General features: G+C 41.9%; 1 protein-coding gene across 1 annotated transcript; it reads left to right on the plus strand.

The window, feature by feature from the left end:
• The first annotated feature begins 1,372 nt into the window (after positions 1-1,372).
• LOC132131160 (G-protein coupled receptor 83-like) lies at positions 1,373-23,985 on the plus strand. The gene is made up of 4 exons (XM_059543151.1): positions 1,373-1,804; positions 21,990-22,115; positions 22,269-22,402; positions 22,989-23,985. The coding sequence occupies exons 1-4, from the start codon at positions 1,487-1,489 to the stop codon at positions 23,464-23,466; spliced, it is 1,056 nt and encodes a 351-aa protein (XP_059399134.1). The 5' UTR covers positions 1,373-1,486; the 3' UTR covers positions 23,467-23,985.
• The last annotated feature ends 574 nt before the right edge of the window (positions 23,986-24,559 follow it).

Genomic DNA, 24,559 nt, shown 5'->3' on the forward strand with positions numbered 1-24,559 from the left:
ATGACCATAGACAGTAAAAGAAATGGACACAGCGACCCTATTGGATTCAACGGAGACAAGTGAAGTCAATTAGAAGCACTTACTTCCTGGGGGTCGAGCGTACTGCGCAGACTCAAACTGAGCTTGATGACGTAGATGTCACGTGAGCAACCTGTAAGTCTTCTAATAGCTGTGCCAAGAGAAATCTGAATCACCCACCGAATCTTCAGGAGAAGGCGAGCGTGAACAGGAGCAAATTTTGTTAAGTATTCTGATTAATTATCTCCCTTGACTTTATGCCTCCACGTCCCCCCGATAGCCTCATAGACAGTAAAAGATTGCCTGCGAGCTTCTCCTCCTGTCCATACGGTAATTTCTCTACTTTGCGACAGAGCATCGCTGGTTATGATGCAATCGTTAGCCTATTTTTTACAAAAACTGCTTCTACGGGACCATAACGTAAGATACAAGGTAATGGTAAATTTCGTGTTTCTTTAGAAATAATTAATGGACAAATGGAGTCTTTAAACGCCTCAGATGTAAAGTTATTCGCTGTCAAAGTGATGGCAAAATAAATGGGAGTCAATGGAATGCTAACTTCAGGTGGGGGTCCGCTAGGCAATGGCGGTGCCCAGGGGTGCTTCAAAAAAATATGAAACCCTGCCACCCTGGTTATGACAAGATGGCGGTGGTTTTGACGCATGCTTAGAACCCCAAGGCGACGTCTAGTGTAATATCAGAGAATGTCTAACATGGCAATATAATGATTGCTGGGAACATTCACAAGATGTCTGCACAAGGACAGAATTAGGAAATGGTAACTTTTTTTTATTTTTAGTTTTAGGTATTGTCTTGAATAAGCAAAATAACTTTTTTTCTCAGGCCTAAAAGGCAGAAATAAAAGTCGTTTGCGTCTTTACCTGAAACCAAGCCCAACGTGCCATGCCTCTGTTGACATAAGGCAATATCCACATCCAATATAAGCTTAATTTTCAATTAATTTAAGTGAATGTAAAATATGAGAGAAATTGTTCCTGATAATATTTCTATTTTAAGTGTCTGATTATCATTATTATTATTTTGAAGGACAAATCGAAAAAAAAAGGGTGGTATTGACGTTCTTGTGCAGAATTAGCCACCAAGGATTTGAGTGTAAAATGTTATAAATATAAGGACTTGTGAATGTATGTGAGCCATGCATACCTGTCATCTTGCAAAATAACTTACCAAGGTATTTGGAATCTTTTTTTTTGGATCCAAATAAAATAATATAATTTGTGTGTCACGCTTGCGTGCGTGGGTGCGCTTGCGTGTGTGAGGTGGTTAGAGTGAAGACTGGGATTGATCACAGACTTGAGATGCATTAACTGTGACTATCGCCCAGCCGCTTCACTTGACGATGTGCTCCACGGTTTGGCTAGAAGGCTGACTCAGACACCACCAAACTGTCCAGAAGTAGATCAGAACTGCGCTTTAGTGTTTTTGACACGGCACCTGCATCTTAACGATGACATTCAGAAACACCTCTGTGGATTTATTTTCGCAGTTTTATATCTTGCAGAATTTCTCCATGTATTTTAATTTCTCTTTGGACGCTATGTACGACAGAGGAGCGAATTACGAGTCTGAATCCCAAAGACCGACCATCAGAGCGCTGCTCGTCGTCGCATATTCCGTTATTATCATCATCTCGCTGTTCGGAAATGTGGTGGTTTGTCACGTTGTTATTAAGAATAAACGGATGCACTCAGTGACAAGTTTGTTCATCATTAATTTAGCCATTGCTGACATTCTTATAACTCTCCTCAACACGCCTTTTACACTGGTAAGTTTCCACAAGCTTCATTGATTTATTTAAATATGAAAACACTATATTTTGATTTTTTTATGGTTAAAATACAGATAGGCTATTAAAGTTTTACTCTTGTTACTTTGTTATGCCTTTCAAAATCTAAATGTTGTTATTGGGTCTGGAATTTATTCAAAATAAATTAAACAATACAATAAAAAAATTATTTTCTATGCTATGAAACATTTAAGTCGTTGTGATGTTTGTGGAGATCACAAACAGTTACAGTTACATTACAGTTAATATGTAACTGTCCTTTGAATTAAAAACTAAAGGCTGAAATTGTGTTCATATTCATATGCAAAATGTCATTATACTATAAATTTAAGTCAGTGTGATCGTAATTTGACAATAAAAATATTTATTTGGTTTTTTTTTTATTTCAATGATAGGCGTAATTGTTTTGTTCAGGTCAAATGTACCAAAAAATTTTGTTGATATTAATCACTGAAAAAGTCAAATTTACTTGAAAAAAATCCTCACACATTTTAAGTAAATTTTACTACTCTAATATTAATTACAACTTAGTTGCTATTATTAAAAATACTTACAAACTTAAAATTCATGAAGAAATTATATCTAATTGCACTCTTAAGTACTTTGTTAATTTGTTTTTGAAGTTTTTTATAAACTAATTAAGTAAGGTTTATTTATTATTTTATAGACAGGAACCTTGAATTTATCAAAATATTTAGTAAATCTTAATATTTACTTAAATACATAAGAACTTAAATACATAAGACTTTATCTTATGTATTTAAGTAAATATTAAGATTTACTCAATATTCATAAAATTAAGTAAATGGGAAGTCTAAAAAAAAAATATATATATATACATTTTTTTTTTTTGAGACTTCCCATTTACTTAATTTTATGAATATATATTACTCCCTATGATTATGTAAACATTGCTAATTTCTTATTGATTAATATGATTGATTAATTTTGTCAGGGGTTCTCAACTTTAGCTCTCGAGGTTCACATTCCGAGTTTAACACCATTTCCCTATTCGAACACATCTGAACAAGCTCATCAAGATCTTCAGGATTTCTAGAGAGTAACAGGCAGTGTTAAGGCTGATTTATTCTTCTGCGTCAAAACTACACCGTACAGTAGCTACGCTGTAGGTTGTGCATAGTACATGCAGGCTGCAGCGTAGCCTGACGTGCACCTCTCCAAAAATGTCACAGCGTGTCAACTCTATGTGGAGTGCAAGCACAGTGATTGGTCAGCTAGTACCTTTCCCTCCGTATGTATTTGTTAGTTTTGTGTGTGTTTTGCACTTTAATATATTTTAATGTAAAAAATAAAACAAAGCAAAGAACAAGTATCTAATCATTTATTATAAAATTTAGCATTACATCACTTTGTTTTCCATGACAAACAGTTGTTCTGGTACAAGTCCTTGTGGAGATTGAAAGAATGCCATCTTCTGCTGTTCAGTTGTCATCTCTTTTTTGTAGTTTTGAATAAATTATCTGTTCTTTGATATTTATTTGCCGTCATCACGGCTGATGCTTCTTCTTCAGCTTTTGCCATGGTCTGCGGGTTACACAAGCAACATGCCCGTGGACACTGGAGAAGAGATGCGGTTTACATGTTATATTTATAACAATCATCTTGGTTACGTATGTAACCTTGGTTCCCTGAATGGGAACGAGATGTTGCGATGACGCCATCGCTATGGGAACACCTCCGGTGTGATGAATGTCTGAAGCCCTTATACGCCAATTTATTGACCCAATAGCGCTTCGCACCACCCCGAGCATACGTCATGTGTGCTCATATATGCATGGTGCACACTATTTTATCAGATTTGACTCTATGACGAAGGAAGCGCTATCGAAAGTATAGAAGGCCAGCATCGAAGGCCAGCATCGCAACATCTCGTTCCCTATTTAGGGAACCAATGTTACATATGTAACTGAGATGTTCCCTTTCATTGGTTCACGTCAATGCTGCGATGACGTCATCGCTAAGGGAACACTATACCATCATGCCTGACGTACCTAAGATAGCTGGAAGACATAGGAAAGAGTCTGTTCAAGTGGAAGAGAACTAGGAGCCAAGAGTCATCCTCACTTCCAGACAAATAGAACTTGATGAAAGTGCTAGGAGAGGAATAACCTGCCACAGCACAGACATCTCCTATATAAGGCTCTTTAAAGAGAGCTTGAGAGAAGCCATTGCTCTTGTAGAACCAGCACACACCTTTAGAGGCGAAGTCAAACCTTATAGACTAAAGATATAGTCACTATCCGACTCCGCATAGCAGGGGAGAAAGCCTCCAGCCACTTGCTGTGAAGGCGAAACTGAGTCAAAGCAGCCTACGATTAACTAGGACTAGGAAGCAGTAAGACTTAACCAACCTTGAGGGAAAATCCATACAAGAGGAGCTGGCAGAGCCTGCAGATCCTCAGTCCTCTAATAGAGTATAGGATTACCAGAAAAACTGCTTAAGATTCCAAAGTTATCTGACAGACTTAAACGGCTCAAATGAAACATATAGTATCAAAAAGGAATCTGTGCTGGGCGAAATGCCCTAAGCCATTTCATCCCTGCATGAAACGGGAAACTAGAGGGTGTCATCCTGCTGAAACACCTCTATGGGTAATGCTCAGCTGATATGGCAGCCACATAACATTGTGTATTGTTACATTGTGGAGAGAGCCCAGAATTAAGAATAGTGTCTGTAATCTCTGCCAAGAGACCTGAACAGATGACAACTCTGCTCAAGGGTCACACCCATTAGTTCCAAAAATCCTGATGGCAATGTCCAAAAAATGCCCAGAGTCAGAAGGTCATGTCTGAGGGGAGCCTCCCAAGGGGGTTGGCTAACAGACTGACCAATTCTGAGAACCATGTACGAGTGGGCCATAACGGCACCACCAACAACAGATGTCCAGATGACTCTGACCAACCTTACTCTGAACAAAGTTTGGAAGCAAATGGGTCAACAGGAAAGCATAAGACTGATCCTGGGCCATTCTTGGGCTAGAGTGTCCACACCCAGAGGCGACGGAGGAGACAAGGAAACCAGAGCAGGCAATGCGCATGCTCTAAGCAAACAGATCAACTTCCACTCGGCCAAACCTCTGCCATATGAGACTCTCCATTCTCTAAACTTGGCCTCAAGAGTAACTCCGCTCCTGAGTTCAGGTGACCCAGGACATGAACTGCTTTGGTCGACAGGAACCAGGTCTGTGTCCAAAGAAGAACACGCCCACCAACCTGCACAGGGCCAAGAGCGTAATCCTCTCTCACCAATGTATGAGACCACAACCGTGTTTTCAGTCCTTGATCTAATGTGACAACCACTCAATTGGGTAAGAACCATTTGAGTGCCAGAACGCTGCTCCAAATGGTTTGTGTGATTGAGCTAATTTCAGCCAATCATCAAGTTAACTCAAAACAGACACCCCGCCACAACAGGGCAAGAGACGCATCCATTCACCTTGCGTTCGAGGCAAGTTCAGTAGAAGAATAGAGTATTGGCAAGCTTTATTCCAAAAGCAAACCTGAGGAACTTCTTGTGTCTCTTGATGATCTGGATGCAGAAGTACGCATCCTTAGATCAATGGTCACAAACGAATCTCCGGTTCAGATAAGAGACAGGATGAACTTCTGCGTCAGCATCTTGACATTGCTTACTCCAAGCACAATGTAAGGTGATGCAAATCCAATCAACCAAAGAAGCTGGATGGTGTGACAGCCTGAGGCCCAGAGACACCTGAGTTGCGGGAAAAACCTCTGAAACAGGAATGGATACTAAAATCAGGCATGCCAGCCCCAATCACAGAGTGGGGACTTGGATGTCAACATAGACCCTACTTCAATGGGTTTAGGGCTATCCTCTCAATCTCCAAAGCTAAGGCACGGAGAATGGTCAAAATCAGTCTGAAATGCAACATGCGGTGGAACAGCTGATAGAGAGGCAAACAAACTTGTAGGTTGCCCACATTCATACACAGTTCCAACTCAATGCAACAGCTGAAAAGAACAGAGTAATTAGTCATGCAAACCACTACTTGGTAGCATGAAGCACCCAACATCTCAAGTGCACAATAATGTATGCTGTAGTCATATAATGCAGCCATTCATGTGAAGTGAGTGCTGGTAGCAAAAGCGCTGCATCAATCATATGAAGTAGGCTGACCATGGTGAGCATTAATAGCTTGCCATAAGAGATACTCTTACACGTGAACTCATTTACAAAGTAGCTCAGCGCCCGAGAGCCCGAGTCTGATGTAGAGTATGCATTATCCAGTCCGCAGCCGAAAGAATCGATTATGAGCTTCTGGAGCGGGACTCAAATTTGACGAATCACCTTACTCACGAGACACTCTTCTGAACGGATGCAGTCCTGGGAAGAGAGCGAGAGAGAAAATGATTAATTCTGTTCTCTCACTCTCTGTATACTCGTGCTCATCGCTGTCACCCCAAGCGTCGAGCTTGTGCGGCACCTCGGCAACTGCAGAACTGGAACAGCGGGAGTTGAACAAACATCTCTCCTTCCTCAGAAAGAGAGTGCGCCCAGAGAACAACTTATTTTAAAACACAGATATCATGGATACAACCATAGACAAGGGCCGTAAAGTGGTCTTCCTCTCTGTTTCCTTGTGAGTCTGTGTAACATACATCCATACATACCCGAAAAGTCATTGTGTCCATCTTAGAGAATTACTGCTCTATATAAATAGATGGCTTAGAACACAAGAATCTCTTTACGATGGACAACAGATGATTTGCTTCCTGAAGGAATTAAAATTTGATGAAATAGCGCACAGCACGCATATATGAGCATAGGTGATGTATGCTCGGGGCGGTGCTAAGCACTATTGGCCAATAAATTGGCGTGATGGTATAAGGGTTTCAGACATTCATCACACCGGAGGTGTTCCCATAGTGATGACGTCATCGCAGCATTGAAGTGAACCTATGAAAGGGAATAGCCTTTAGTGCTAAACTCTGCAGGAGCATGGACCTCAAGCGCCAGAGTTGAGAAACTCTGGTCTATACCTTTATCACAAATCACACAACTAAAATACAATTAATTTTTTAATTTTTAACATAATAATAAAAGTGAATCAGTCACATTTACATGACCAACTAAAGTCTGGACACAGGTTTTTAAAAGTGTATTCAGTAAAAACTCATTAAATCATTAATCAACATGCAAGTCTCCACTGGTAATATTTATGTCTATTGAAAATATAAAAAATAAAGCATGACTGAATGCTACTTCAAGTGTCTGCTTTTCTCCATTACCAGTGGTGGACAAAGTACACAAATCAAGGACTTGAGTAAAAGTACAAACACTTATAATAAAATATTACTCCAGTAAAAGTAAAAGTACTCCTTTTTCAATTTTACTCGAGTTAAGTAAAAAAGTACTGATAGATAGATTTATTTGGCAATTTTATATAGGCTACTTAATTTAACTTTATGTTAGAACATATTTTTTTATAATCCTATCACTCAAAATACCTGGAATTTTTTCAAAATAACCACTATATGAAATCAAGATATATTTTTGTTGCTGATATGGACTACGCTGAAGAGAGTGATGTATTAATGTTCACTGTGAAGCTTCCACTGCAATGTACCTAAGAGAAAACGTCTCAAGGTTACGTATGTAACCCTAGTTCCTTGAAGGAACGAGACGCTGCGTCGAAACGCTTTTGGGGAACGTCCCTGACGAGACCGACTCTGAATATCGTGTGCAATCAGTCCATCGGAAAGGCGTGACGTCACGGGCGGGGTGACGTAGCGACCAGGAAGCTATAAAAGCACGTGCCGTGCAGCTGGCTTCAGCTTCGAGTAGGGAAGCAAGCGCCGGCAGGGGTGCTGGGAGTATGGCTCTGCGACGCAGCGTCTCGTTCCTTCAAGGAACTAGGGTTACATAAGTAACCTTGAGACGTTCCTTTTCAGGAACTCGAGCTGCGTCGAAACGCTTTTGGGGAACGATGTGCCCACGCTGCCAGACTTCCAAATCCCTGCTTAGTGTGTAGTCAAAAGAGCACAGCTAAGACGAGAGAACAGAAGAGCCCGGCGTGGCTCGCATGTCAAGATCGTAAAATCGGACAAATGTGGAGGGCGTGGACCACCCCGCAGCGTTGCAGATGTCCAAGAGGGACACACCTGCTGAGAAGGCCTTGGAGGCCGCCATACTCCGAGTAGAGTGAGCCTTGGCCCCCAAAGGAGGGGGAAGACCAGAGGACTCATAGGAGACGTTGATAGCCTCGACTATCCAACGACTAAGGGTCTGCTTGGTGGCAGGAGAACCCTTGTTAGAAGGACCGTAGCAAACAAGCAATTGGTCTGATTTTCTCCACAGGGCAGCTCTGTGGACGTATGCGTCCAGTGCTCGCACTGGACACATACCGTTTAGCTTCTCTTGGTCTGGCTCCCGAAAGGGAGGAGGACAGAAGGCCTGCAGTACAATAGGTTGTGGTGTAACAGAGGGAACCTTCGGAACGTAACCCGCTCGAGGGTATAAGAATGCTTTGGCCATACCAAGGGCAAAGTCTAAGTAAGTAGGGGCCACCGAAAGGGCCTGAAGATCTCCAACTCTCTTAGAGAGGTGATTGCCAGTAACAGGGCAGTTTTAAGTGTCAGATGTCTATCTGAGATATCTTGTATTGGCTCGAATGGAGCTTTACAAAGAGCCTCTAGAACCACAACCAAATCCCAGGGGGGAACACGGGATCGTACTGGAGGTCTCAGCCTCAGCGCACCGCGGAGGAAACGTGTAACTAGGGGGTGTCTACCCACTGACTGACCATTGAAAGGGACCTGGAAAGCAGCTATGGCCGCCACGTAAACCTTTAAGGTGGAGTGGGATAACCCCGCAGAGAGCCTGGCTTGTAAAAACTCCAGAACTGTACCAACTGGACAGTCTGCTGGGTCAAGCTGGCGGTCTCTGCACCATGAAGTGAAGAGCTCCCACTTCAGGGCGTACAGTTTCCTCGTAGAGGGAGCTCTGGATTGGAGTAGGGTCTCAACAACCTCGGTTGAGAGACCAGCTGCTAACAGCTGTGCCCCCTCAGGGGCCACACCCACAGCTTCCACAACTCCGGGCGAGGGTGAACTATCGTGCCCTGCGCCTGTGAGAGTAGGTCTGTCCTGATCGGTATCTCCCACGGAGAGCCGTCGAGGAGCGAGACTAGATCAGAGAACCATACTCGGCCCGGCCAGAACGGGGCTACTAGTAATAGACGGGCCCCGTCCCGGCGTACTCTCGCCAGAACTCCCGGGAGCAGAGCGATAGGGGGAAAAAGCGTACAGACGAAGCCTCGGCCAGGTCTGTACCATAGCGTCCAGTCCCAGAGGAGCTGGATGAACTAGAGAGAACCAGAGGGGACATTGCGATGTCTCCTGAGTCGCAAAGAGGTCCACATGGGCTGTGCCAAATACTCTCCATATCTGCTTCACCACCTCGGGGTGAAGCATCCATTCCCCGGGCCTCGGCCCCTGTCTCGACAGTATGTCTGCTCCCACATTCAATCTCCCAGGAATATACACTGCTCTGATCGAGAGGAGTTTGCCCTGGGACCACAGAAGGATCTGGTGTGCCAGCTTGTACAAGGGGCGCGAACGCAGACCCCCCTGGTGATTGATATAAGAGACCACTGATGTGTTGTCGGTGCGCACCAACACATGGTGACCTCTCAGGTCTGGGAGGAAATATTTCAATGCTCGATAGACCGCTAGTATCTCTAGGCAATTGATGTGCCATGTTAGATGGCGACCACTCCACAGACCGCGGGCAGGGTGGCCGCTCATGACCGCACCCCAACCGGTGAGGGACGCATCTGTCGCTAGCGTTACACGGCGACAAGGAACTCCCAGCACCGGGCCCTGATTCAAGAACCAAGGTTTCCTCCACATGTCTAAGGCACGAAGGCACCGCCGCGTGACCTTGATAACTCGAAGTGGATTTCCCCTCTGGGAAAAGCCCTTGGACTTGAGCCACCACTGTAGGGGTCTCATGTACAGCAGGCCAAAAGGTATCACGTTGGACGCAGCTGCCATCAGCCCTAACAATCTCTGGAATTGTTTGACAGTGAGTGACTGGCCTTCTTTGACTCTCTCGACTGATGTGAGGATCGACTCGATCCGAGCAGGAGACAAGCGTGCCTGCATCGTGGTCGAATTCCACACTACGCCTAGATAGGTGGTTCTCTGAACTGGAGAAAGTACACTCTTCTTGGCGTTTAGTCTCAAACCCAGCTCCCCCATGTGTGCGAGAACGACATCTCGATGTCGAGCCGCCATCTGCTCTGATTGAGCTAGGATCAACCAATCGTCGATATAATTTAGAATGCGGATGCCCTGCATACGGAGGGATACCAGAGCCGCATCCATACATTTCGTGAACGTGCGGGGTGAGAGTGCGAGGCCAAAGGGAAGTACTCGATATTGATAAGCTTTGCCCCCGAAAGCGAACCTCAGAAACTTCCTGTGTTGTGGAAGGATGGATATGGAAGTACGCGTCTTCGAGATCTATTGTGACAAACCAGTCCTCGGATCTGATTTGAGCTACAATCTGTTTGACAGTGAGCATTTTGAACTTCAGTGACATTACTGAGAGGTTTAGATGACATAAGTCTAAGATCGAACGCAACTCCCCATCCTTCTTTGGAACTATGAAATACCGGCTATAAAACCCGGACTCCCTGACTAGAGGAGGGACCACCTCGATGGCCTCCTTCCTAAAAAGGGTATTCACTTTTTGTTCCATAACCAGAGCCTGCAGGAGGCCGACTATTGTCTTTCCACTGTGCGCAGGACCCATTGAGATACATTGGCAGTAGTTTCCACGCTGCTAGCTAATGTACTACGGGAATCAGTCTCTCGAGACTGATCTCTGGAGTAAGAGACCCCCGAAGGGGAGGCGAGCATCCCAGCTCCGCTACGCTCACGGGCGGAAATAACTGAGTAGTGCTCGCTGGAGGCCGCTGCACCCTGAAACTCCGGCAGGGTTGGCAGACCCACCTCCCGAGGGCACTGAGGTGAGACGGGCACCGTGTAATGAGGTGGACACCGCTCTACCCCAGTAGGGGCTGCCCTCTGTAGTCGTGACTGTTTGTACGCGGAGGGGGCTGCTCCCGCCCAGCAGTCCCTCCAGTACATCTAACTTCATGAGTCAAATAACTGTCATTATATTCCTCAGAATTTAATGAAATCAAACAATCAGACAAGTAAATACGGTCTGGATTGTGATACAATACACATTGAAGTGATAGATAACAGTCATTCGATTCCTCAGAATCTAATGCAATCCAAATTCCTCAGAATTTAGTGAAATCAAACAATCAGACAAGTAAACACGGTCTAGATTGTGATAAAGTACACATATAGTGATATATTGACTTCTCAGAGTCATATTCCTCAGAATTTAAAAATAATCAAACAATCAGACAAGTAAACACGGTCTAGATTGTGATAAAGTACACATTGAAGTGATAGAACCAACTCCTGCTTATTAAATGGAGTTAAAATAACCAGACACGCGGTCAGGTATGGAAAAATTCACATCAAAACTGAAAATGATGTAATACACGCGTTGCCTCGACAGCGCGCGAATAGCTTAGTCACACAAACAATATTAATCCCCTCGGAGATTAAATAGCTGCTCACTAACGCTGCCCGTAATGACACTGTTTGTTTTATACTGTGCTTATGCAACTTGTTTGTGCAACTACAAGCTCGCCGACGCCCTCCGTGTCAATCTCCTCGGAGAAAGAAAGGCAGAGCGTCAAGCCCGACGCTCGGGGGGAAGAGCCGAAGCTCGGGCTTCCAAACCCCGGAATCAGGCAGATCTGGTGGGAACGGTAGGAGATAAGGACGTGCCCGTCTCCATACCTTCCAGCAGATCGATCTGCGAACCCAACGAATGCCGGCGCGGCTTCGCCTCGGCGAAAGCGGAACCAGCATCGCGAGGAACGCTTGCGAAGGCTCACTTCTCGAAGAGAGCCCTGCGGGATCGAAGCGTCCGCATTGGCATTCGTTCACAATGCGGGCAGACGGCCCCCTCGAGAGCCGACTCAGCATGCTTCGATCCCAGGCAAGCCATGCACAAACTGTGTGTATCCCCACTCATAATGTAGCGAGGGCAGGGAGGAACACACAATCTATAACGTGGCTTGGAATCGCCCTTCATATGTTAGGTCTTTTGCTTTTGTTTTGGCATATTGAGCTGTTTTAGCGATCTTTTAACGGCTAAGGGACAGACAACAATAAATAGGACCAACAGGACAGACTTTGACATGCACACACAGAGCGCTTGCTGACAGATTCGAAGCTGAAGCCAGCTGCACGGCACGTGCTTTTATAGCTTCCTGGTCGCTACGTCACCCCGCCCGTGACGTCACGCCTTTCCGATGGACTGATTGCACACGATATTCAGAGTCGGTCTCGTCAGGGACGTTCCCCAAAAGCGTTTCGACGCAGCTCGAGTTCCTGAAAAGGAACTGATTTGTGACCCTGGACCACAAAACCAGTCATAAGGGTAAATTTTTCAAAATTGAGATTTATGCATCAAATGAAGGCTGAATAAATAAGCTGTTAGGAAAGAATGATATTTGGCTGAGATACAACTATTTGGAATCTAAAAAAAATCAAAACATTGAGAAAATCACCTTTAAATTTGTCTAAATGAAGTTCTTAGCAATGCATATTAATAATCAAAAATTATGTTTTGATGTATTTACGGAAGGAAATTTACAAAATATCTTCATGGAACATGATCTTTACTTAATATCCTAATCATTTTTGCCATAAAAGAAAAATCTATAATTTTGACCCATACAATGCGACATAAGACTGGTTTTGTGCTCCAGAATCACTTTTGAGCATCAGATTTTCACCAGTAAGAAAAAAAGTGTGTTAAAATTTGTTGTTTTGCAGAACATCACAGTTATAAATGACATGAGAATAATGCCTGAAGTTAGGAAGAACATTTTAAGGAAAATAGAATTATATTTTCATAATGATTTTTTTCTTCTCAAACCTTGTCTGTGGTGTAAAAGCACCCCTGGCCAAGTGCCCCCAGAGGGCATCACTTCCCACTTTGATGATTACTGTAGTTACCATGTTCTGAACATCACATCCTTTCTTTTCCCCCCAGATGTAATCTATCTAGGTGGTTCAATAAAAATATTTGGACTTTATAAAAATTACCTCAACGTAGCACCAGCAAACTTGTTAGCTAGACAGTTAGCATCAGCTACCAATATTTACTTATTTTCAGTATGAAAATCTGTCTACTCGGCTAGTTAATATAAACAATGTAAACATTTATACTGTTGATAAACAATATAAACAGACGTCAGATAGGGCTAAATGGGTAGCATTTTAATAAAACGGTTAACGTTATGTCAGTGGGGAATTTGAACGTGCATTAGTTATTTCTTTAAATCTGTGTTATTTTAATGTTTTGTTTTGACCTAAGAGGCCCTGATTCTGATGTGTCTGCATTCAAGCATTTCAGTGGGCTTAAATAGATCACCCTTTACAGCAGATTTAGTTCACAAACAAATGACAGTTTTAACAGTTATGTTATATCACGCAAATCTATGCATCTCGATTTATACTTGCCTGAATATGAGAATTAGACAAATCACTCATTCTATATGGTCCTCAGTTTACACACTGGCTTATTCTGCAGTTTATCCAAAGTCTTCCTATTGATGCAAATTTGTTCATAAGACTTTGCTCTTTTTAACCAACAAATTACAGATTGTTTGATCAAAATAAAAGATTTAACTAATAAAACTGGACTTGCATGAGAGACTTTACATTTAAATGTTCAAGTTAAATATACTATCATAAAGAAGCATAAAAACACAAATCAATCAAAATTATTCCTATAAAACATAATTGCTGGTGGCAACAGGTACTTTAGGGTTAGGTAGTGTGTTAGCTTAGCATAGCGACAAAACACAACAATTTATGAAATTAATACAATGTTATTGGTCTAAACTCATTCTATTAAGTCAGTGGGAGTGGTTGAAAAGACATAAACTAATGTTTTGTTATACTATGTGATTGTTTTCATTTAGTAACGTTAGCTAGCTAGCAGTTACAATGTAAATAATTTACAGTAGCCTAATTTCCATTCAAGTTTTTAAACGAAAAACAGTGTGTGAATCTCTAAACTATTGAAAAGATTTTCGCTGAAATATCACCCACTGTGACTGCAAGCAAGTTAACTTTAATGAGGGTATGTGATTAAAATGAACGTTAATGTATAATGAATCAAGGAAACAAGAATCAAACTATCGAAATTCACATGAACCAATGTTTTACAAATCAGAAATCTGAAACAGAAAGGCAAACTTACCTAAAAGGGGTAACGTATCCTGGGGGATTCAAACATTTGAGAAGCTGTGGGGAGAAGCAGTGAAAGTGTAAGTCTCATTTAATGCTTTCATTTTGAAAGGGTGTTTGTTGTGAATATTAAGATGAGACGGCTTTTGTTTCTCCATTCTTTGTTTAGCTCATGGGCAGCATTTAAAACTGCATGGCCACCTGTAGTGGGAAATATACTCACTTTCCAATAAAAGTTGGTCTAGTTCACATATTTACACACATTGGAGGGGACCTGCCTGCTTAAAAAGCTGTTGTTCAGCATTAGCTTATTAGGTTTACATTGAAATTGTATAAAATAAATGCTTATATTTTTTGTAATCTTTCTCTAAATGTTTGTACCTCAGGGGATACATTGCCCTTTTAGGGGTATAAATCAAGATATATACATATATATATGTGTATAGACCCTGAGATTTTGTGACTTGTGTTTTAAAAAATCAGATCTTTTTGTAATCTTGACAAAACTTGTTGTTCAACAAATTGTTGAAAAGGTCTGACAGTCAAGATTCCATATTTGGTGACTCTTTTGTAATAGAAGTCATATTGTGACAAAATGATTGATTTGTGACAGAAAACTGCATTAGAAAAATTCAGTAGAGTTTGGGTGTCACCCAGTGGTTGTTTTTGGTATAGTCCCCAAACAAAATCTCACAGGAACCACAATTTTATCAAATTTTTGTGATATAAACTTCAAATTTGGAACATAAATCAGTTAGACATAATTAGTTTTTAACAAAGTTAGTGTTCCTGTAGCTCAAATGGTAGAGCACTGCGCTATCAAGTGTAAGGTTGTGGGTTTGATTCCCCCGGGAACAAATGATATGTAAAAATTGATAGCCTGAATGCACTGTAAGTAGCTTTGGATAAAAGCGTCCGTTAATGCAATTTAGATATATGGCTTTGATTTTATAGCAATTTTAGAGTGCTAAATATTTCCTAAAATATGTATTTTATATAAGATAAAAACAATTAGTATACTACATTATCTTTACTGTAAACTTAAACTTTTATAACTTTTTTATTCTTTCTTTTTTTGAAATGCTTTTACTTCAGCAATAATCTGCTATGTTTCTTCTTTAAAAAGAGACCTATAAAAGGTCTGTACTCCAAAGCATTCAGGAAATACAACCATACTGTAACAAGCATTGATGATCAAGTGTTCTGTTTCCAGTGAATTTATACCCGCAAAGGCGCAGCGTATCCTGGGGGATACAAACATTAAAATCAAATATAAGAGTCAAGTTTTGAAAAAAATCATGAATTTATTTGAGTTCCAATAAGATGGAAAATAGCAATAAATAAATTTTCTGATCTCTTTTTATGGGTTTGCCCTTTTTAGGGTTAAGCACAAGAAAATTGTCTCCATGTTACATATGTAACCATTGTTCCTCGAAGGGAAAGAGACACTGCGTTGAAACACTTTGATAAATACCCCGGCGAGACCATGCTCTAAAGCATGTATGAAATCAGTCCAACAGAGAAGCGTGCGTACATAAGCAACCAGGAAGTATAAAAGTTTCTGCAGAAGCGAGCGCCTGCAGGGGTGCAGGGAGTATGGCAGAAAGATGCAGCGTCTCGTTCCCTTTTAGGGAACCATGGTCACATATGTCACCTGGAGACGAAAAGCTTTGGGAACGAGAATACCCACTGCGCCATATGAGCAAGTCCCTGTCAAGTGTGTCTGGTAAGCACATCAAGGCGAGGGAACTTGGAACCCTAGAGTAGATGTCAAGTCAAAATTTTAAAATTGGACCAATGTGTGTGGAGAGGACCAGTTTTTCCTGGCCTGCTTCCTGAAAGGGAGGAGGACAAAAGGCATGCAGTACTACAGGACCCGGCGAAGAAGTGGACACTTTAGGATTTAGGCACCGAATGCAGCGTACGAGTACTCAGTTTAAATGCATTAAAATTTTTTGAATGTTTTAATTGGCAAGGATTAACAACATGCAAAAATGTGCAAATGATAAGTTTTTATGACATGCCCAGCACTGGCCCATCAACTGTCCTGAACGTATTTCATTTCTGGTCTCGGGCAGTTGCCGTGAGCCCCTATAATCATTACCACCTTTCACCCCACTAGCGATGATCCTGATTAGGATATTGGTGAAACAGATCTGATAAACGCTCCAGTGCACATTTGTATTTATACTCTGGAAAGCGTGAAAGATAATATTTATAAAGTGTTTTCGTGGTGCTCAGTGGATCCCTCTTGAATTTTCATGAGACATCACAGAGACATTTCTCCGTTATGGGAACTCCTTCCCTTCCAACCTTTCCTGAAGTACTATTGGCTCACGCCAGTCCAAATGACTTGCCAATTGCCGCATAGTATGCTAATCGCATGCAAATACCGACTGCCTCAGAGCAGCGTTCTGCTATGTGTGTAAATCATTTTGGCACTTTGGATCACCAGTCTGCCATGTTTAGAGGACACCCTCTCATTCACGTGATACCAGCCCCACATCAGCTGCTGCTGTGTGTAGAGGACTTAGCGCTCTCACTCATTCAAGGCAATATGCAGCCCCCACTTCAGTGCGGTGACCTGCTATGAACAGAGTATTAAGCGCTTCAGTTGCTCACCCACCCACCAGCAGTAAAGCGGCCCCCGCCTTAGAGCAGCAGTGAGTCACCTGATGCGCAGAAAAGCATGCGAAAGTGAGTCAAGGTTTTCTTTGGTGCATGGTTCATCACAGTGCAAGGCCTCCTGGCATGCAGCTGCTACCGTGACCACTGCTGCCCCTCACCAGGAGCTGGATGAGCAAAGAAAACTATAAAGGAACCTGAGAAGAGGTGCCATGGCAAGCGGAGGAGCCCGCCCCGTGACTCCTGTCCGCCCCAAGGCATCACAAGCTGTCTCAAAATTGTTCAAATTTGTTTGATGAATGTGTTTAAACTATGCCTAAATTTTAAAAGGCATATTAAATTATGCCTACATTTGCACAAAAGAGCTCTTTCATCCTCACTCAGTCAATGTAGCGCTGCTCACCCCGCCGAACAACAGCTCCGCAGTACTCAATGGCGCATCCAAAGACATTAGCTCTGTAAGATTAATAAGGGAATTAAGATCAATATAACTCAAAGGGGATTGAATTACAGTGAATAAGAACCGAATTAGTATGCAAATTATTCAGAATTAATATTTAACACTTTATCAACTATTCATCCACCGATAAGTTGAGGTTAGGGTATTTTATCAATTCTGGACAAAATATTATCCCGTGGCCTACGGTAATAATATCAAGAAATTATAATAACTGATTATGAGCAAGGTAACAGAATCTACAGTTTAAGGCAGTAACTTGTAAGCACACAGCACAAGACACTGGTATGTAAAATCAAACAAGGCTTTATTGAACTACTCTAATACACACAAACTAAACAAACGAAAACACACAAACATTCATTCAAACAGTGACAGAGAAAAGTGATGTTATTAACGGAGGGTGAATGGAGTCCCAAGTGTCTAGCGTTAGACACTATTTCTTGACCGCAACCTGAGAGAATCAATCTACGTTTTCTTAATAAGATTTGCACCAGTTTCAGCCAGAATTAGGAGATATTGTGTACTTGCGTTTGGATGCTCCTGTGGGCGCGTTGCTGGAAGTTGCTAGAGACGGAATCTCTGGCGCTGATTGGCTGGCAGTCGGTCGATGGCGCGTTCTGAGGGACAGCACTCGATGGTGAGTGGTTGGATGGCTTTGCCGGGTGGTGCTCCGTTCGTGAGACTTCCTGGATTGCGGGTTGCTATTCAACGGAGTTTGCTCTAAGTCTGGAGCGACAAAGTTCAGCAAAAGATCTTACGGAAGAGTTGATGAGTTTTGAGTGAGCTCTTGGTGGTTTGAAGAGTGCACGCTGGACGATGGAAAGGTCAGCACAAAACATAGGCAAGAGCCCAAGTCACTGCAAGCAGGGCAAAAAGCAAAGGCAAAAAGCAAAGGCAAAAAGCCTGTCATTGGGTTATAAGAGTGTCCATCTGACCCGTCCTTCTTAGTGCGACAGCCAATCAGATACTGTCTTGGGCAGGACCTACACCCCGTTCTCCGGTTCTTGCATGTTATTAGCGTAATATCCAAGTGATCGCGTGTGTCCAAACTTCCGGGAGTTTAGTTTAAACACTTTAATAAGCAAATTTAATAGTTTAAATATGGTGCATCCTACATGCATCTACTTTATAGCAAAATTATAGAAATCATTTACCCATCAAGTATGTACCAAAATACATATACTTCCCATAGTTGAGGTGTAAATAAATAAGGATTTAGCCGTGATAAGTGTTCAACAGACAAAATTAACTTGAGTAATATATAAAGCATGCATAATACAGAGAATACACATGTATGAGGCAACTTCTGGTGATTAGTTCCTATGACTGAGGTAGAAATCCATACGAATAGGCTGTAATGAAAGTTAAACACACAGAAATAATTCCACAGGTTAAATAAAAAATACATGATACTTAAGATATATGTGAGGAAAATACTTGTAATCAATTTAGCTATTTGGAAGCAATTTTGAGATCGTTGTTTGTATTAAACCACAAGTGGGTAAATTTCAGTCTATTGGTTTTGGAGTGTTCCCTGGTTTAAGGTTTGTGGTGATCCTGGGCCAAAGGAATGCCTTAGCATCCTTCCTGATTCCTGATAAGGCTGGGGATTTATGCATTGGGGTCACCACAGGGGTTCTTGGCCATTTGGTCTTAAGTTTGGGGAGCAAAGAGAAATCTTTTCCAACTGTGGAATGCGGTGTTGGGTTCTTTTAATGAAATGGACTGTTCAAGGATAATCCTACAGCTCTAAAGGATTTTCGGTCACAGCTGGAACAACGACATGTACTGATTTGCACTGACAACATGTCTGTGGTTTCGTACATAAATTACCAAGGAGGTGTACAATCCAAAGCTTTGTACAAGCAGGCAGCAAATCTCCTGCTATGGACGGACTGTAACTTTCTCTTCATCAGAGCAGCGCACATCCCCGGTCTCCTGATCCGTGAGGAGGAATTGCTCTGGAGGAAGGGGATTCCTCAAGGAGAGTGGAGGCTGCATCTCCTGTTTGCCAAGAGCGAGAATCCGTATTGCCCTCTGTTCTTCTCTCTGTCTCAATCCCCACTGTAAGGGGAAGCTCTGACATCGCACTGGCCAGCAGCCAGGCTGTATCCATTCCTCCGATAAAGATATTGCCGCTGGTGTTATGAAAGATCAGGTAGGAGGAGGCTTCGGTGACACTCATCACCCCGAACTGGCCGAGCCAGCCTTGGTTCCCGGATCTGACAAAGCTGCTGGTGGTGCCACCCTGGACGATCATCATCAGGGAGGATCTGCTGTCTTAAATGAGCGGCTCAGTGTGGCACCCCAACCCGGAGTTATGGAGACTTCATGTATGGCTGCTTCAGGGATATCAGAGGATCTGAGTGATCTGTATTCTTGTGTGCTTGACACGCTGTTGGAGGCACGGGCACCCTCCACAAGACTTTTCTATGCTCTAAAATGGGGAGTGTTTGTGGTACCTTGATGTTCATATCGACCCAGCTGCTTGCTCCGTGTACAGGCTGGATAGTGGATGTCTACCATCAACACTGAAAGTCTATGTAGGTGCTATTGCTTCGTTTCTTTCCCCACTGGGTGGGTAATCATTACCCGGTACCTAGAGGTGGTGTTAAGAGCTCTTTAACAGCCACTATTCAAGCCTTTAGCATCCATGGCTATGAAGAAGCTATCTCTCAAACTGCATTTCTTCTTGCACTCGCTTTGGCCAAATACATAGGGGATTTAGATGCATTTTCTGTGGATAGCGACTGTATTTGTTTCTTACCCAGTGACTGCAGTGTCACTCTCCGGCCAAGACCGGGCTACGTGCTTAAATCACTATCTACCCCCTTCAGAGCGCAGAGTGTTTCAATGTCTGCTCTGTCTTCTGAATCATCAAACTCATGTGATGCAGACGCTCGATTTCGGTGTGCCCCTTCAGGTCTTTGAAGATTTAAATTGACCGTTCGGCCAGCTTTTGGCAATCTGACCAGCTGTTTGTGTGAAGGGTCTGGGCGTATCAGAACAAAGACTTTCCCACTGGATTGTGGATGCTATCACAGCTGTTATACGAGCCAAGGTTTGGAATGTCCTTTGCACATTAGGGCCCACTCAACAAGGGCTATCGCCTCCTCCTGGGCGTGGTTGAGAGGTATGTCTATTAAAGATATACAGTTTGCAGCCAGCTGGTCTTCTCGGAAAACCTTCACATGGTTTTACAAGCTGAATGTTCAGTCCTTAGCCTCCCAAGTGCTGTCGGTGAGGGACTGATTCACGTTTATGCTACCTCTATTCATGCGTGTTTGCTCACTTTGCACAGTAATTACTCTGCGCAGCCCTATATGTTATTGTCATCAAACAAAACAATGCATCCGAGGTCAGAAGACCGCGTTCACATCATCCTAATGTACCAAACCTCTGATGTCAGTTGAACCTGGGTGTGCAATAAAAGTGCGTGTGAAAGCACCCTGATTTAAAGTGAGGATGCATGCACGGATTCAAGTGCACAATACTTTTAGATTAAAGTTTACTCAATAATTGTAGATTTATGTGCAATGACTATAAAACGTAAATATTACAAGTACATATTAACAGAGATGGACAGAGTACACAGCTTTATTACTTGAGTAAAAGTACATATACCCCTTGCTAAATTTTACTCAAGTACAAGTAAAAGTATTACAGTCAGTTGTGTACTTAAGTAAAAGTACTGAAGTACTTGTTTTTAAAAGCACTTGAGTATCAAGAGTATTTATTTTATTTATCAAAGAGGTTTATGAGCATAGTCCATGTCTTCTTCTCCGCTTTAAGTGTATCTCTGTGGCAGAATTACAGCGCCACATGCTGGTCTGGCATGTATACTACATCGTTTTGTGGTTTTGTGTGGACGCGGATATTTCTTAAGACGAGGAAAAAAAAGATTAGATTGGGTTAAACTCCGTCTCTGTGCGGAAGGGGCCGAAGAAGTAACGGGTACTTACGGTTATGGATAGAAATGTAGCGGAGTAAAGAGTACGACATTTGCCTCTCAAATGTACTTGAGTAAAGTCACGAGTACTCCCCAAAAATGATACTCGAGTAAAGTACAGATCCCTCAAAATAGTACTTAAGTACTGTACTCAAGTAAATGTACTCCGTTACTGTCCGGCTCTGCATATTAATAAGAGTTACTTTACACGCAGTTCACTAATTACTTGAAAAAGAAATGTGTACATTTTACTTAGAAAATTGTTGTTCTCCTTGATTTTTGATATTAAGCAGATTTATGATGATTAATTTAATATATTTAGCTATAACACAAAGTAATATTTTTTCAGTGAGCACGTTTAAGAATTTTTACACATTTTATTTTCTGCTGTCCTCTTGGGCATCCTTTTTTGTCATTGAGAATATTATAATATCAAGCAGTTTTATAATCACTCTATTTTGTCTACTGAGCATTTGTAAAAGAGTATGAGTCTGGGCCATTGATGGGGATAATTAGAGCCACCCCCCCAAAGCACCCCAGTCTACTTGACATTTTTTTCTCAAATATGGACATTTTGAACTGAATGGTGTTAAAACCTAAGTAAATGGTTATGCTGCTTACTCACTCTGGCGTGTGTTATCTCTATCATTGTTCTTAGTTGTTTAGTGATGACCATACAGAGGAGGTGCATGATTCATATCTCTGTGAGTGTGTGGGGGTGAGCATCTGAGTGCTTTTTAATTCTTACATGTATCTTTATCCAAGGCCACTTTATTGCATATGTGTTCTCTCAGGTTCGGTTTGTTTACAGTACATGGGTGTTTGGGAAGGCGATGTGCCATGTGAGCCGCTTTGCACAGTATTGTTCTGTTCATGTCTCCGTTCTTACGCTGGTCGCTATCGCCATTGATAGACACCAAGTAAGTGTTCTCACAAACAGATAAACACAGATATCTGTAACATCTTAACAATGAAATCTTTAGCGTGAATAGTTTTTTCATACTTCTGTTAAAATTAGTGAATCATAGTGTGCCAGTGTGAAATTATGATAGGTGATTGTTGTTATCCATCAGGTGGTGATGCATCCAATGAAACAGCGGATGTCTCGGCTTCAGGGCATAGCCTGGATCGGTGTCATCTGGATCATGGGGTCCTGCTTCTCTCTACCTCATGCCATCTACCAGAAACTGCTGCGCTTCGAATTTGTGTATGATCTTTCTTTCTTTTTTATTCTTTCTTTCTTTTAAGCACTGATAATGTTACGACGTCATCATAAGGATATTTTGTTCTCAGTGCAGGGGCACAAGGAATTCAGTTAAATTCAAATATATTCCAATCATTGTAAGTGTTTGCAGTCAGGCCTAGAGAAAGAGAAAGAGAGATAAGTGCTTCATAGAGATAAGTTTTGTCTAGTGAAGCCTCCCGTTGTATTTTTTTTTTTTTTTTTTACTAGAGGAAGCGTTATTATGTATTGTGGAGATATTTAAATTAAAACATGCATCCTTTTACTTAGCAAGACATTAACTGATTTAAAATGGACTGGTGTTGTGTGGATTATTGTGATGTTTTTATCAGCTGTTTGAACTCTCATTCGAACAGCACTCATTCACTGTAGAGAATCCACTTGTAAATTATATAATGCTAAATTTCTCTAATTCTTTTCCAATGAAGAAACAAACTTATCTTGGAAATCCTGAGGGTTGAGTAAATGTTCAGCAAATTTTCATTTTGGGGTGAACTATTACTCTAACAATAATGTGATATTAAAAGATTTCTCTTCTTGCCTCTTTTAGCAATAACAGAGTACGGATGGTATGTCTGCCCAGCTTTCCTCACCCCTCCGATCTATTCTGGAAGTATCTAGATCTTGCCACCTTTGTCCTGCTCTATGTATTGCCTTTAGCAATTATCTCCTTATCGTACCTTGTGGTTGCCAAAAAGGTCTGGTTCCGGAATGCTGTCGGTGATGTCACGCTGGCTCAATCGGCTGCTCATCGCAGAAGGAAGAAGACAACTTTGAAAATGCTAATTGCAGTGGTGGCTGTTTTTGCAGTCTGCTGGTTTCCTCTAAACTGTTACATTGTGCTGCTGTCAAGTAATGTGATCCAGGCTAACAATGCCCTGTACTTCACCTTCCACTGGCTGGCCATGAGCTCTACCTGCTATAACCCCTTTATATACTGCTGGCTCAATCACAGCTTCCGTGCAGAACTCAGAGCCCTGCCTTTAATTGGCCATATAGCCAAGGGCAATGCCATCCAGCAATCCTAAGGAAGCACCTAAGATTTTGCAGTTCTATTTTTTCTTTTAAAATTCTGTTGTTTCTCATTTTTATCCCACCCACAGCTCTACTTTAGTCATCTCCATCTTAGTGAAAATGACACCTAAACCCATGTCCTTTGAAAAAACAACAACACTGTGCTGCCATGGAAGAGATGACATAAATAAACTAGGGATGCATCGATCTGATACTCAGGATTGATACTTGCTCTGATACAGGAATTTTCTGCTGGTCCAAATCCGATATTGTGCGTATTCGATTCTGTGTTATTGTTGAGCCCCATGAAAGGTCATAAACATGATAAATCATCAAAAAGTATTTGTGCACTATTTTTCATGTGTTCTGAAATGTGAGTTCAATGTGAGGTATAGATGAACATTTAAGTAATTAAATTCAAGTTCACATAAACTCTTCTTTCCACTGCGGCTGTCTGTCATCCTCCATTCAGCAATCAAACTGCGTGTTGCATTTGGTTACTACAGTCAAAACAATGAAACTCTCTTCAAGAGCGCACAGTAACTGTTTAAAACTTAAAAGAAAAGGCTCAATTAACAAATATTGCAAAATATTTTTTGTTTTATTTTTTTACCTCCGATTCACACAATGTCTAAACTGTTAGAACTCTAGTGAACATGCTTCACAGCAGCAGGCACCTGAGGTATCATCTTCTTTTACTTGCTTTACGGCGGATTGCATTACCGCCACCTATCTCTCAGATGGACCATTGACACTCTATTTACAATCTCAATTAGGAGTGTCAATGGTCCATTTGGTCGTAACAGGAAAGGCAGAGTTCATAACCGGCCTCGAGGGAGCGACCCTCCTGCTTCAGCAGGAGAATCTGGACAGCTAGATCCATGAAACAAATACAAAAAAATAAAAACGCTGTCAAAATGTACTGTTTTGGCTAGTTATTCTCTAACGTTTCTGTGCCATACAAGCCTGTTCAATAAATAAACACAGATGAAAAGAAGGACATAATCAAGAAAACTAGGGAAACCAGGTCAAAGAGATTAGGACAACAGGAACAGAAAGAAGCACAACTAAAAGTCCATGATCTTAAAAAGTGACTTTTAAAAAACT

The sequence above is a fragment of the Carassius carassius genome, chromosome 4 (assembly GCF_963082965.1).
Source record: "Carassius carassius chromosome 4, fCarCar2.1, whole genome shotgun sequence".
In the NCBI taxonomy this organism is placed as follows: Eukaryota; Metazoa; Chordata; class Actinopteri; order Cypriniformes; family Cyprinidae; genus Carassius; species Carassius carassius.

Coding starts and splice junctions, on each gene's coding strand:
- LOC132131160 (XM_059543151.1), top strand. CDS start 1,487: ATGACATTCAGAAACACCTCTGTGGATTTATTTTCGCAGTTTTATATC. Junction 1,805..21,989: donor TCAACACGCCTTTTACACTG/GTAAGTTTCCAC, acceptor GTGTTCTCTCAG/GTTCGGTTTGTTTACAGTAC. Junction 22,403..22,988: donor CTGCTGCGCTTCGAATTTGT/GTATGATCTTTC, acceptor TGCCTCTTTTAG/CAATAACAGAGTACGGATGG.